At 37.6% G+C, this 11,370-nt stretch overlaps 1 protein-coding gene across 1 annotated transcript; it reads right to left on the minus strand.

Moving 5' to 3' along the window:
• Window positions 1–6,503: 6,503 nt before the first annotated feature.
• Window positions 6,504–9,584, minus strand: LOC101519433 (olfactory receptor 4A15-like). Its single transcript, XM_058662264.1, has 2 exons — window positions 9,554–9,584; window positions 6,504–7,462 (listed from the first exon to the last, which is right to left on the minus strand). The coding sequence occupies exons 1-2, from the start codon at window positions 9,582–9,584 to the stop codon at window positions 6,504–6,506; spliced, it is 990 nt and encodes a 329-aa protein (XP_058518247.1).
• Between the last annotated feature and the right edge of the window lie 1,786 nt (window positions 9,585–11,370).

The following is an 11,370-nucleotide window of genomic DNA, read 5'->3' on the forward strand; positions in this document are numbered from 1 at the left end:
CCTGTTCCCATTTATTATGATGTTGATGAGGGAACTCCAAGGAAGAAGTGGTGAGTTAACCGGTAAAACACAGTGATGTAATAGCAAGGTGAGGAGCACTATGTATTAGGTAAATCAATAACATTTAAATAATTAAAACAATTTCCTCTTCATGATATACCAGAATAAATGAAACCTTTTTGTTTTTTTAAGATTTATTTAATCTTTGTTTGATAGGGAGGGTTTCAGAGAGAAGTAGCAGCAGAGGAGAGTCGTCCACTTCTTGTTTCATTCTGCAAGTGACCACCACAGCTCATGCACTTGAACCATCATCTGTTCCTTTCCCAAGCATATTGACAAGCAGCTAGGTCAGACGTGGAGCTGCTTAGCCCCCAGTTGTCACTACAATAAGAGATGCTGCTGTTAAGCATAATTGATGATTAACTCCCTGCACCAAGGAGCTCCTAAGGTGGGTTCTGATAACAATGTCAAAATGCCCTATAAAATAGCTGTGACAAGTAGGAGTAGGTCCTTGCTGTAGACCATTATTCATAGGGTTCTCATCGTGGCATAAATTCTATTCCTTTGCAATTACTAATAAACCGATTCCTCTTTCTTAAATATAAAACTTTACAGCCATTAATTCTAGTTGTTTTCAGTAATAACACACAGATAAAGTCTTACTCACCTTATCTTCTATGAAAAGCAAGGCTGTATCTCAGCTTATTCGTCTCTTTACCCACACCAAGTAATTCAATATTTGACTCATAAAAGTAAGTGTGAAATCCGTTGGCTTATTTTCTCTTGTTTCCAATTGACTCCACATAAATGTGCACAATCTTACATATTAAAAACCAGAATGAATCTTTGGGAAGTAAACTATATCTATTCGTTCACCCCTTCAGATCCACCTTCATTATTCTCCACCCTGGGTGGTGTCCTCCATGGTCTGACCACCAAGTAGCCCTGGGATTTTGCCACACCTTATTAGATTCCCAACAACTTAGCCATTCCTTGATTGGTGATGTTACGCTATTTGCATCTTTCAAGGTGAGTTTGCAGGTTTATTTTGGATACAAGAATTACTGAAAGAGAAAAGGTTAAAGATTCATAAAATATGTACCTGTTAAAAAAAATACCCACTTTTTCTTACTATCTTTTACCTATCTTTTACAATCTTTTACCTATATAGTTTTTTTTAAACCAACCAACGTGAACAATTTTCTTCCTTTATCAAGTTGACTAAAAATCTACTTAATGTAACACACACACACACAAAATCTGCATCAGAATATTGGTTAATTTTGACACTATAAATTTCAGAACATGTTTGTCTCACGTGATAATTTTGCCATAAACATATGTACTTAGAATTGTTTCCTATATTAATCAGTGTATTAATACGTTTGAAGAACTTGTTAATGCTGAAGAAATTCGTTAACTTCTATGGGTTGCAATTCAGTTATATTTTTAAGCCTAATTATTTATCACTGCTCATGAAACTCTCTGCCATAAACACCATTCTCTATCTGTTCACTCTTTCTCTTCTAATGATCTAGTTTTTAAAAATATGAGTGCAACATAGACACTTGATGTAGGAAATAATTTTGAGGGACTGAGGCTCCAATTATTTCCTGTGATTCTCAAAGCATATCACAGCTTAACAAGGCATATATGAATATAAATGCCTTTATATATAATATCAGAACCCACATCATCAACTGAGAATCATGACATTATTAATCTGACATAATCATATTTGTGGGAAAGCCAAGACAATCTTACTGAGCATTGAATCCTCTAGTTCACAAAAAGCTACAATTTGCTAAAATGAAAGTTTCACCTCATATTTATTTAGCATAAAATTTATGTATAATCATTTTAATGTTTATGTAAGGTATTTCTTCTTGTCTTCAGATATTAATTGGACACTTCACCCAAGCTTACCAGCCTAATGTAGATACATCACTATATATTATTAATTTTCTTAAACATAACATTGGTCTAGTTGCAGGAGCTTAGTGGCTAAAGTCTTCACTTTGCAAGGGCCAGGATCCCATATGGGCACCATTCTTTCCATCCAGTCCCTGCTTGTGGTCTGGGAAAATCAGTTGAGGACAGCGCAAAGCCTTAGAACCCTGCATCCTTATGCGAAACCCAGAAGAAGCTCCTGGCTCCTGGTTTCGCATCTGTTCAGTTCCAGAATTTGTGGCCAGTTGGGAAGTGAATCATAGGATAGAAGATCTTTCCCTCTGTCTTCTCCCCTCTTTGTATGTCTCACTTTCCAATATAAAAATAACTAAATCTTGACATATATATATATATATATATATATATATATATATATATATATATATATATGCTATTATGTAAAATTTACACATAAAATGCAAACAGAAAAGCAGCATGGTTTGTGTTGATGCTTACCGTTGTGCTGAAACCCTCTCAGACAAGTCAGTAAGTCAAGTACATACTTGAAGGTATAATGTAGTCTAGCTGTCCTCGATTCTTGATCTTGACTGTGTTCTATCTTATATCACATCCTTGTAAATACTGCCCCAGATAGTTCGCACTATCCATTCTTCACATTATTTTCAATAGGACTTCAAGATCATTTCACATTATAATTAATTGAGAGAAAAAAAACTAACTCAAAAGGGAAAAAATAACGCTTAGGTGTTTGGCGTATGACAACTTTTCTTATTCCCCTGAGAATTTCCCATTTATACTCTCAGGAGACTCAGCATTTCTAATTTACTTACTTATTTCACTAATTCAGTTTCCATGTTATTATGCCTGCACAACCATATTTCTAACTTAACCAAAATTCACTACTAAAATGAAATATAAATTGACCATGCATTATACTAAACGTCTTTCAAACTGACTACAAAAATAAATCTAAAGAATGAGTACCTTTTCCATAAATAGAAAATCTAAGTCTTAGAATGGCTTGTTTCACTCAACCAGGATCCATAACTAGTGAGTTAGCAGGGAGAGTTGCTTGAGACCAGCTCCGGCTGACTTGAGAGCCTGCAAAGGATGTGTGTATTGGCGAGAAGACAAGAAGAGGAGGTATGGACCACTATGGCAAGATGCTCACAATGGACAACTCAAGAAAGCTGCCTTCTTTATGTATACACAAATCATCACAAGATTTGTACAACACCCAACTGCTTCACTTTTACTTCATTATTAAAGAATGATTACAAAAACAATCCTAAATAAACATTATTATTATTTTACATCAAAGAAAATATTTTCAGCAAACCATTATTCATTCAGACCTGCAGTCACCAAGCTGAAGCCAGGAACTCACGGTTGGCAGCACATGTGGTTACATAGTGACAGGTGGTTTACTTACATCCAAAATCAATTTTCACCAAACCTAAACTAATATTACCTAAAATATCAAGAATACAAGATTAAAAGGAAATCCTATGTATGAGAAAAATTTATAAAGGCATATATATAGATTCTTTACTAAATCTTATAATCAATCATGCATTGATTACCATCACCTTTACCTAGTACTGATTGAATTGTTTTTTTTCTTTTGTTAAAGGGCAGTGAAAAGATCAGGGCAACTCAGCCTTTCTATGTACAGAGGGCCTTTACAAAAACCTTATTTTTATCTTTATAAGCTGTTATCTTTCCCTAAACATAAGTGCCAATATACGGTAGAAGTTTTAAGCCATTTTTCTTTGAGGGTTCACATTTGTCTCCCCTAGGTGGCACTTCAGCATGGTTCTCATTTGTATTATCCAGAGCACTTTTATGTCTTTTTACTGTTTCAATTTGCTCTTTTGAAAAATGTCTGTTATTTACTTTTCCCATTTATTTACATGATTGTTTGTTTAGCTGCTGTTGAATTTCTGAGCTCTTTGCAAATCCTGGATATTAGTCCCCTACTGGTTGTGTAGTGTGCAAACATACTCTCCCATTCTGTTGGTTGCTTCTTCATTTTGTTGATCATCTCCTTTGCAGTACAGAAGCTCCTCCCCCTGACGTAGTCCCATTTGTCTATTTGGGCTTTGACTGCCTGTGCTTTTGGTATCTTTTCTAAGAAGTCTTCCACATTCCTATATCTTGGACAGTGCTACCTATGTTTTCTTTTGATAGTTTGATGCTTTCTGGGTGCAGACATAGGTTCTTGATCCATTTACAGCTGATTTTTCTATAAGGTGACAGGTGAGGTTCTAGCGTCTTACTTCTGCAAGCTGCTATCCCAGTGTCTAACAGCTTTTGTTGAAGAGACCTAGACTATTTTCAATTCTCTTCTCTAAGAATAATTGGCTGTATTTGTGTAGGATTCCTTTTGGAATTTCTAATCTGTTCCATTGATATTCTCTGTTTCTATACCAGTACAAGGCTGTTTTGATGAGCACTGCTCTGCAGTAGTGGAATTTGGGTTCCTCCAGCTTGATTTTCTTTCTTCAGGATAGCTTTGGCTATTCGTAGTCTCTTGTGTTTCCAGATGAACTTTTGTATCTTCTGTTTTATCTTTGAGAAGAATGTTGTTGGGATTTTGATTGGGATTGCTTTGAATCTGTATATTATTTTTGGTAACATGAACATTTTGATGATATTGATCCTGCCAGAAACATGGTAGATTTCTACAACTTTTAATGACCTCTTTTCTTTTTTATGTTTTGTAATTTTCATTATAGACAGTTTCCACATCTTTGGCTAGGCTAATTCCAACATACTTGAGATTCCTCTTAACTCTTTGAAGGGAGCTGAACTTATAATTTCTTTCTCAGCCATGGAGTTGTTTGTGCATATTAGTGCCATCAATTTATGTTCATTGCAACCTTGTTGAAGTCTCTAACAAGTTCCAGTAGTCTCTTTTTTTTTTATTGTTAATTATTTTGCATTATGTGACAGTTTCACAGGCTCTGGGAATCCCCCCTCCCTCCCCCTCCCCTCCCCCCGGTGGATTCCCCCACCTTGATGCAGCATTACAGTTCAAATTCAATCAAGATTCTTTCATTGCAAACATACACCAAGCATAGAGTCCAGCCACTCATCGCCCAGATTGGTTCAACAGTTTCTTGGGGAGACCCTTTCTGGTCACCTTAAGGTATAGAGCAGCCGGTCCTGTATGTGAACTAAAATTGAGATGTCCAGTAGTCTCTTGATGGACTGTTTTGTTGTCTTCTGTCAAGAATCATGTCCTTGCAGACAGGAATACTTTTAATTCTTCAGTTCCAATCAGAATTCCCTTAATTTCTTATTCTTGCCTAATAGTTCTGGCAAGCACTTCCAATGCCATAGTAAGTACAACTGGTCCAAGTGGACATCCTTGTCTAGTTCCAGATCTTAGTGGAAAAGCTTCCAGTCTTTCCCAATTTAGAATGACGCTGGCTATGGGTTTTACTTTACATATATATAGCTTTGATTGTGTTATGCGATGTTCCTTTGGAAAGACAGGCTAGGGCAAATATTGCTGTGAAATGACTCAGACCACGATGACTGTAGAGACCGGGTGCCTCTCAAACACACATCACTGTGCGATGACCTTGTTCACCAATTTTTCGAATCTCTTTTTGATTCCTGCGGACCTGATCACTGATTATGAGCTTGAGATAATAGATAATAACTTTTAAATTCCAGAAATAGTTTGGCATCTCTATTTACTCATTAAAAAACATTTATTTTTTTTTGAAGGTCACATTTACAGAGTGTTTAGTATCTCTGTCCTTCAGCATACACATAACAACGTCATAAAAGATCCATTTTTAAAATAATCCACAGTTATGAATACATTTTTAAAACTTCAAATCAGTTTATTTTACCCAAAAGAGCACAAACCATGAGCCCATGACTCAAAACAGGCACAGGATTTACATTAATCCCAACCAACCACACACACAAGGACAGTTGGAGTCAGTGTTGTGGCACAACAGGCTAAGCCATCACCTGCAACACTGGCATCACATATTCAAGCATGGTTGGAGTCCTCACTGCTTCCACCCACTTAAGCTCCAACTAGTGAACGTGTGAAAGCATTGGAACATGATCCCAAGTATGGTGCTCTGCAACTCACATGAGATACCTACATGCTGTTCCAGCCTCTGGCTGTTCTTGGCATTTGTAAAATAAATCAGTGGATAAAAAATACTTTCTCTCTGTATTACAGATAAATAAAATAAAGCTTTTTTAGAAAAAGTAACAAGTTCCTGAGATATGAATATCATAATTTGTATTAGTTTAAAAATATCACATTGTAGAACACAAACATATATCAGAATAATTAAACAAGATAAAATTTTTAAAAGAAAATTTTAAAATTTTTAACAAACTAAAACATTTATCACCAATTATTTTCTCATATTAATAAAAATACATAAAGTATTAATCACTCTCAATTCTCAATGCTCCTAAAGGATATAACATGTTCCATTTAGATAAATTTGAAATAATTTCAGTTTCTTGATATTAGGATACATAACCAAAGCAAACAACAATAAAGCCATAATTGCTGAGAGTGAGGCTTTCTTATTTCTACCAAAGACTGCATGTCATGTTCTGTTTCTGCAATAGAGCCCCACTCCAATTGCAGTCACTTTTGAGCTCCAAAGTTTCCTCATGGCATTTTTCATTTCTGCATTCCTCAGAGTATAGATGAGAGGATTCAACATGGGAGTTATGAGCGCTAAAACCACAGTTATGCATTTGTCTATGGAGAGGTTAGTCATGGGCCTGGCATACAGGAAGATACAGGGGACAAAGAACAGAACAACTACCGTGATGTGGGATGTGCAAGTGTAAAGAGCTTTGCGCCTGCCTTCCAATCCGTGACTCTTAAGAGAGTGCAGTATGACCCCATAGGAAACCAGGAGAATGAAGAAGGTGACAGTGCAAATCGCCCCTCCATTAGCAATCATGGAGAGTCCAATGAGGTAGGTGTCAGCACAGGCAAGTTTCAGCAAAGGATACATATCACAGATGAAGTTGTCAATGACATTGGGGCCACAGAAAGGAAGCTGATAAATGAAGAGAAGTTGAACCAATGAATGGAGAAAGCCTCCAATCCAGGCCACCAAGAGCAGGAGAACACACACACGTCGGTTCATGATGGTCAAATAGTGAAGAGGTTTGCAGATGGCCACGTATCTGTCATAGGCCATGGCCACCAAAAGAATGACTTCAGCAGCTGCAAACAAATGTTCGATAAACACTTGAGTCAGACATGCCTGAAAGGAGATAGTCTTTTTCTCATAGAGCATGTCCACAATCATTTTGGGAGCAATGGTAGTAGAGTAGACAGCATCAAAAAAGGATAAAAAGGCCAGAAAAAAGTACATGGGGGATCCCAGCAACTGGCTGGCCATGATTGTCACCAGAATGAGCAGATTGCCCATTATTGTCACAAGGTAGATGAGTAGGAACACAACAAACAGAACTTTCTGACCCTCTGGACTCTGAGTGAGCCCCAGGAGGATAAACTCAGTCACATTGTTCCTGTTTCCCATGGATTCTTCAGCAGGGGATGGAGTCAGGGACCAAAGGCTGCCAACAGAGTGAACAGCAGTGAGTGGCAGAAGAGCACAAACTCCATGTCACAACTGTGAGGGTCTACTCAGCAATGCTTCCAGTGCTGAACTCACAGAGTCCCACGCTGGAAAATCACTGGAGCCCCTTCCTTAGAACCATACTCATTTTCACAAATGCTCATTCCCACGAACATGATGAGGCTCCACTCTTGTGGCTGGGAGGTAGCAGAGGCTGCCTAGGTCTGTGTAAGGATCTACAAACATTGATAAGGCTGCAGGCTGTAAATTCAGGATTCTAACCAAAATGTAGATCTTGATATCATTGCATTAAGTGAAGTAAGCCAGACACAATATGACAAATATCACACATGCTCTTCTGTATATTAATGTTTGTAGGGAAAACAAAGTGGTGCCTTTGAAATTGGATTAGTGGTTGTCAAAGAAAATAGTGCCATAGAGGGAGGATAGATAGGGGCTTGAGTAGCACATAGCAAGAGACACTCAGAGAGAAGCAAGAATCTGCTATTCGACAGCACAGTTGGTGACAAGCGTTACATCCCGTACAAAAAAACTGAACGATCGTTTTCTGTTTTGAAGCCAGGAACTGCAAGGCTCAAAACAAAAACAAATATAAAAGCTAGTTCACTGACTGCATCACATGTGTGTCCAATATGTTTAATTAATACACATCATATTGTGGAAAGAGATACTGTTTAGCACACTGCAAAAATATACAGGCTTTAGATGCTGACTAATTTTATTAAATATATGCATTTTAAATGATGATGCTAATAAACCTAATATTTCTTTAATTTTTTCTCTTAAGAAAATATGCATACCAAATCAATGAATTCTATTTTTTTGTGTTTGTCTCAGTGTCCTGAAAATCTCCTAGCTTTCTATTGTCACACAGCGTTTTGTTCCCTGAAGGCTTTCTTGTCCCCAAGATTTGACATTAAATAACTTTATGACAGTCACTTTACTTATATAATTTTATAAACAAATGACTGATATTGCTGTAAAACATTGTACAGATATTTAATTTTCTGAGCTGTTTCACTATGAGCTCCTGGCATGAAATAGTCAGTCACAGCAATTAAGGAAGCAGGCCAGTGAAAAATGACCATTAAATGTTGATTAAATTTTATTACCCTCAATGGAATTTCTAGCTCATCAGAGAGCAATTGAGTTAAGTTGAAACAATGAAATAATCCCCAGTCATGACATAGAGTGAGAGGGTAAACACTGTGGGTTTCTTAGATACCCCCCTCACACATACATATACGCACACGCAATGAGTTGTATACTAAGTTGTTGGAGGGAGAAAAAATAAGAAAAATCATAGGATATAAACACTGTATAGACGTTTGCTCTACATTTCACACTTTTTTTCACATTGAGTACGACTAACCACCGATCAACTGTCCATACCCAAAACAAGGACTTGAAAGTCTGCTGGAGCAGAATCATCATGTTGTAGAAACAATTCTAGGCAAACATTCTGGAAACACTACTGAACTTGGGAAAATCATGTCCCACCTTATATTCCTTTTGAGAAATTCTGCTCTTTCCAGATCATGAGTTTCTGAATTATTATCGCTGAAACAAGTTAATCATAAACTCCATGACAATATTTTCTGCTGGTAAGCAATTGTTGTATTGATGAAACTGACTTCGTATGTGCTAAAAGTTATTTAATTTGTAAAGAAATCTATATGTAAATCACTTTGCTCCTATTGTTAATCCTGAAATATCTGAGTTCATGCCGAGTACAAGACATTCATTCTCATTTCAGTGAAATAAATCACCTGTTGGACCTTTCCGATGCGACTGAGTGCCAGTTTTTGTCTTATTTTTAACCAGGATTTATTTACTCAGTTGACCCATCATCATTGTCTCCTAGGATCTGCATTAGCAGACGGCTGGAGTCTGGATCCTGAGCTGGGAATCAAACCCAGACACTCAGATCTGGGATGCAGGCATCCTACCCTCTAGGCCATAGAGCCAGCTTTAGAGCCAGCTTGTGTGAACTCATGCAGCCTCCTACAGGCAAGATACGTGTTCTTAAGCTTATTTCAAGTTTTTATTAACATAATACTTGTTCATTTTACAGTGTATGTTACAATACCCCAAGAAAAACCCACAACATAATCCAATTCAGTGTGGCAGCAGCTCTTCTACCCATCTGTTGTTCTTCGTGTTAGTGACCTGCCAGCTTTTCCTTTCATTTCTTTTTTTTTTGGCATTATGATGAACATCACGAACCCACTGAGCTGTGGTACTAAAACGTATCACTTCCATTTAACACCGTTTACCCAATTTCCTCTATTACTCTTTCACTACCATTTTGAGCCTCTAGTTATCTATGCTATTATACTCAGTTCAACTACTTTGTGTAAACCTCCAAGGCGACAGAAAGCATGCTATCATGTTTTCTTGTGTCTGGATTACTTTTGCTAAAATCATGATATCCAGGTTGCTAGCAATGTCAGCAGTTCTTCCTTTGCATTTCTTTTCCATAAAAATCTTTGAGAAAATGCAGATTAAAAATAAGCAAAGGCTATGTACAGTGAGTGGAATATACAAAATGAGTGAAGTGTTTGTGACAGGAGGATGAATCACATAATAGCCAGAAAATGTCAGACAGTGTGAGAGCTTTCCTATTTCTTAGTATATTTATTTATACTTACCCTTGCACCCAGAAGCAATGGCTTAGTTGAATCTGGAAGAGAACTCAGCATTGCCACCACATTGCAAATTTCAGCATCAAAAATGTAATATCAAATCATAAAACCTGCTTCTGGAAAAAGGTCATTGATCCCAGTTAAGCCTGTCTTGCCCTGTTGTAATAGAGCAGAGAAAGGTTTTTACAAATGTTACCTGAAGTTTCTGTTTCCTCTTTTTCCATTCCAAGCTCATGCAGTCTTACCTTTGCTCCCAGAAGCAGTGGCTTAGTGTAATGAAGAGAATGCAGCATTGCTACCATGCAGGGACAGCAAAGGAAAGATGAGAGCCTAAGCAATCAGTGAGGACAGAACTGTTTGGTCACACAGGGATGTGTCTCTGCCAGGGCAGAGCAGGGATCCTATCACACTTCCACAGACAAAAACTCGGTTTGATTATGGACTTACCCATGGCTGGCTTCAAAAGCAGTTAATGTGTCCTTTGAGTTATCAAATTTGAGGGCTGTGAGTGATGATAAATATCAAAAATCAAGCTATTTTGAATTTGGCTATCATGGTTCATGAGAAAATTTACTGAATAGAAGCACTGCAGCCATGTGATGCATGGTATTGAATAATTTGTTGGGTGTTTTTCAAGAGAATTCGTGACTGCTTTAATATGCTTCATATTTAACCAAGTAATGGCTTTTGTTTTACATCGTGACAGTAGCATTAACACCCAACAGAGAATTCTTCTCCCAAATGAGGGAACCTATGAGTGGGCACTCAACCAACCACGAATGATAAAATGTTTCTTAGAGTAGTTCAAACTGTTTTCTCCCAAGGCTGCAAGTTAAATACACAGAGGAATCCTCCCTCCAGAGAATGAAGAGTTTCTGCATTATCCTTCTAGTACCTTTTACATTGCCAGAGCTTTGTGCTAGACAATGCCTTCAGGTGGAGCAAATTAAAAATAACAGCCTAATAGCAGTGGTAGTTAAATGTTAAGAATGTGACCCAGTGGTGGCCTAGTGGCTAATGTCCTTGTCTAGAATGTGCCTGGATTCCAAATGGGCACCATTTCTAATACTGGCAGCCCCACTCCCATCACAGCTCCCTGCTTGTGACCTGGAATGCAGTCAGGGAAGGGGTGTCTACCTGGAGCTCAGGCAGTGAACCCAGACAAGGAATTGCCCATCCTGCTGGTGTTTGGTTTGACCATGAGCAGA

Source organism: Ochotona princeps, chromosome 4 (assembly GCF_030435755.1).
Source record: "Ochotona princeps isolate mOchPri1 chromosome 4, mOchPri1.hap1, whole genome shotgun sequence".
NCBI classification, from domain to species: domain Eukaryota; kingdom Metazoa; phylum Chordata; class Mammalia; order Lagomorpha; family Ochotonidae; genus Ochotona; species Ochotona princeps.

Excerpts from the sequence above, each read along its gene's own strand:
- LOC101519433 (XM_058662264.1), bottom strand. The coding sequence starts at position 9,584 with ATGAACAAGTATTATGTTAATAAAAACTTGA. Across the intron at positions 7,463-9,553 it reads TTATGTTAATAAAAACTTGA|AATCCATGGGAAACAGGAAC; the intron begins AATAAGCTTAAG and ends CCCCTGCTGAAG.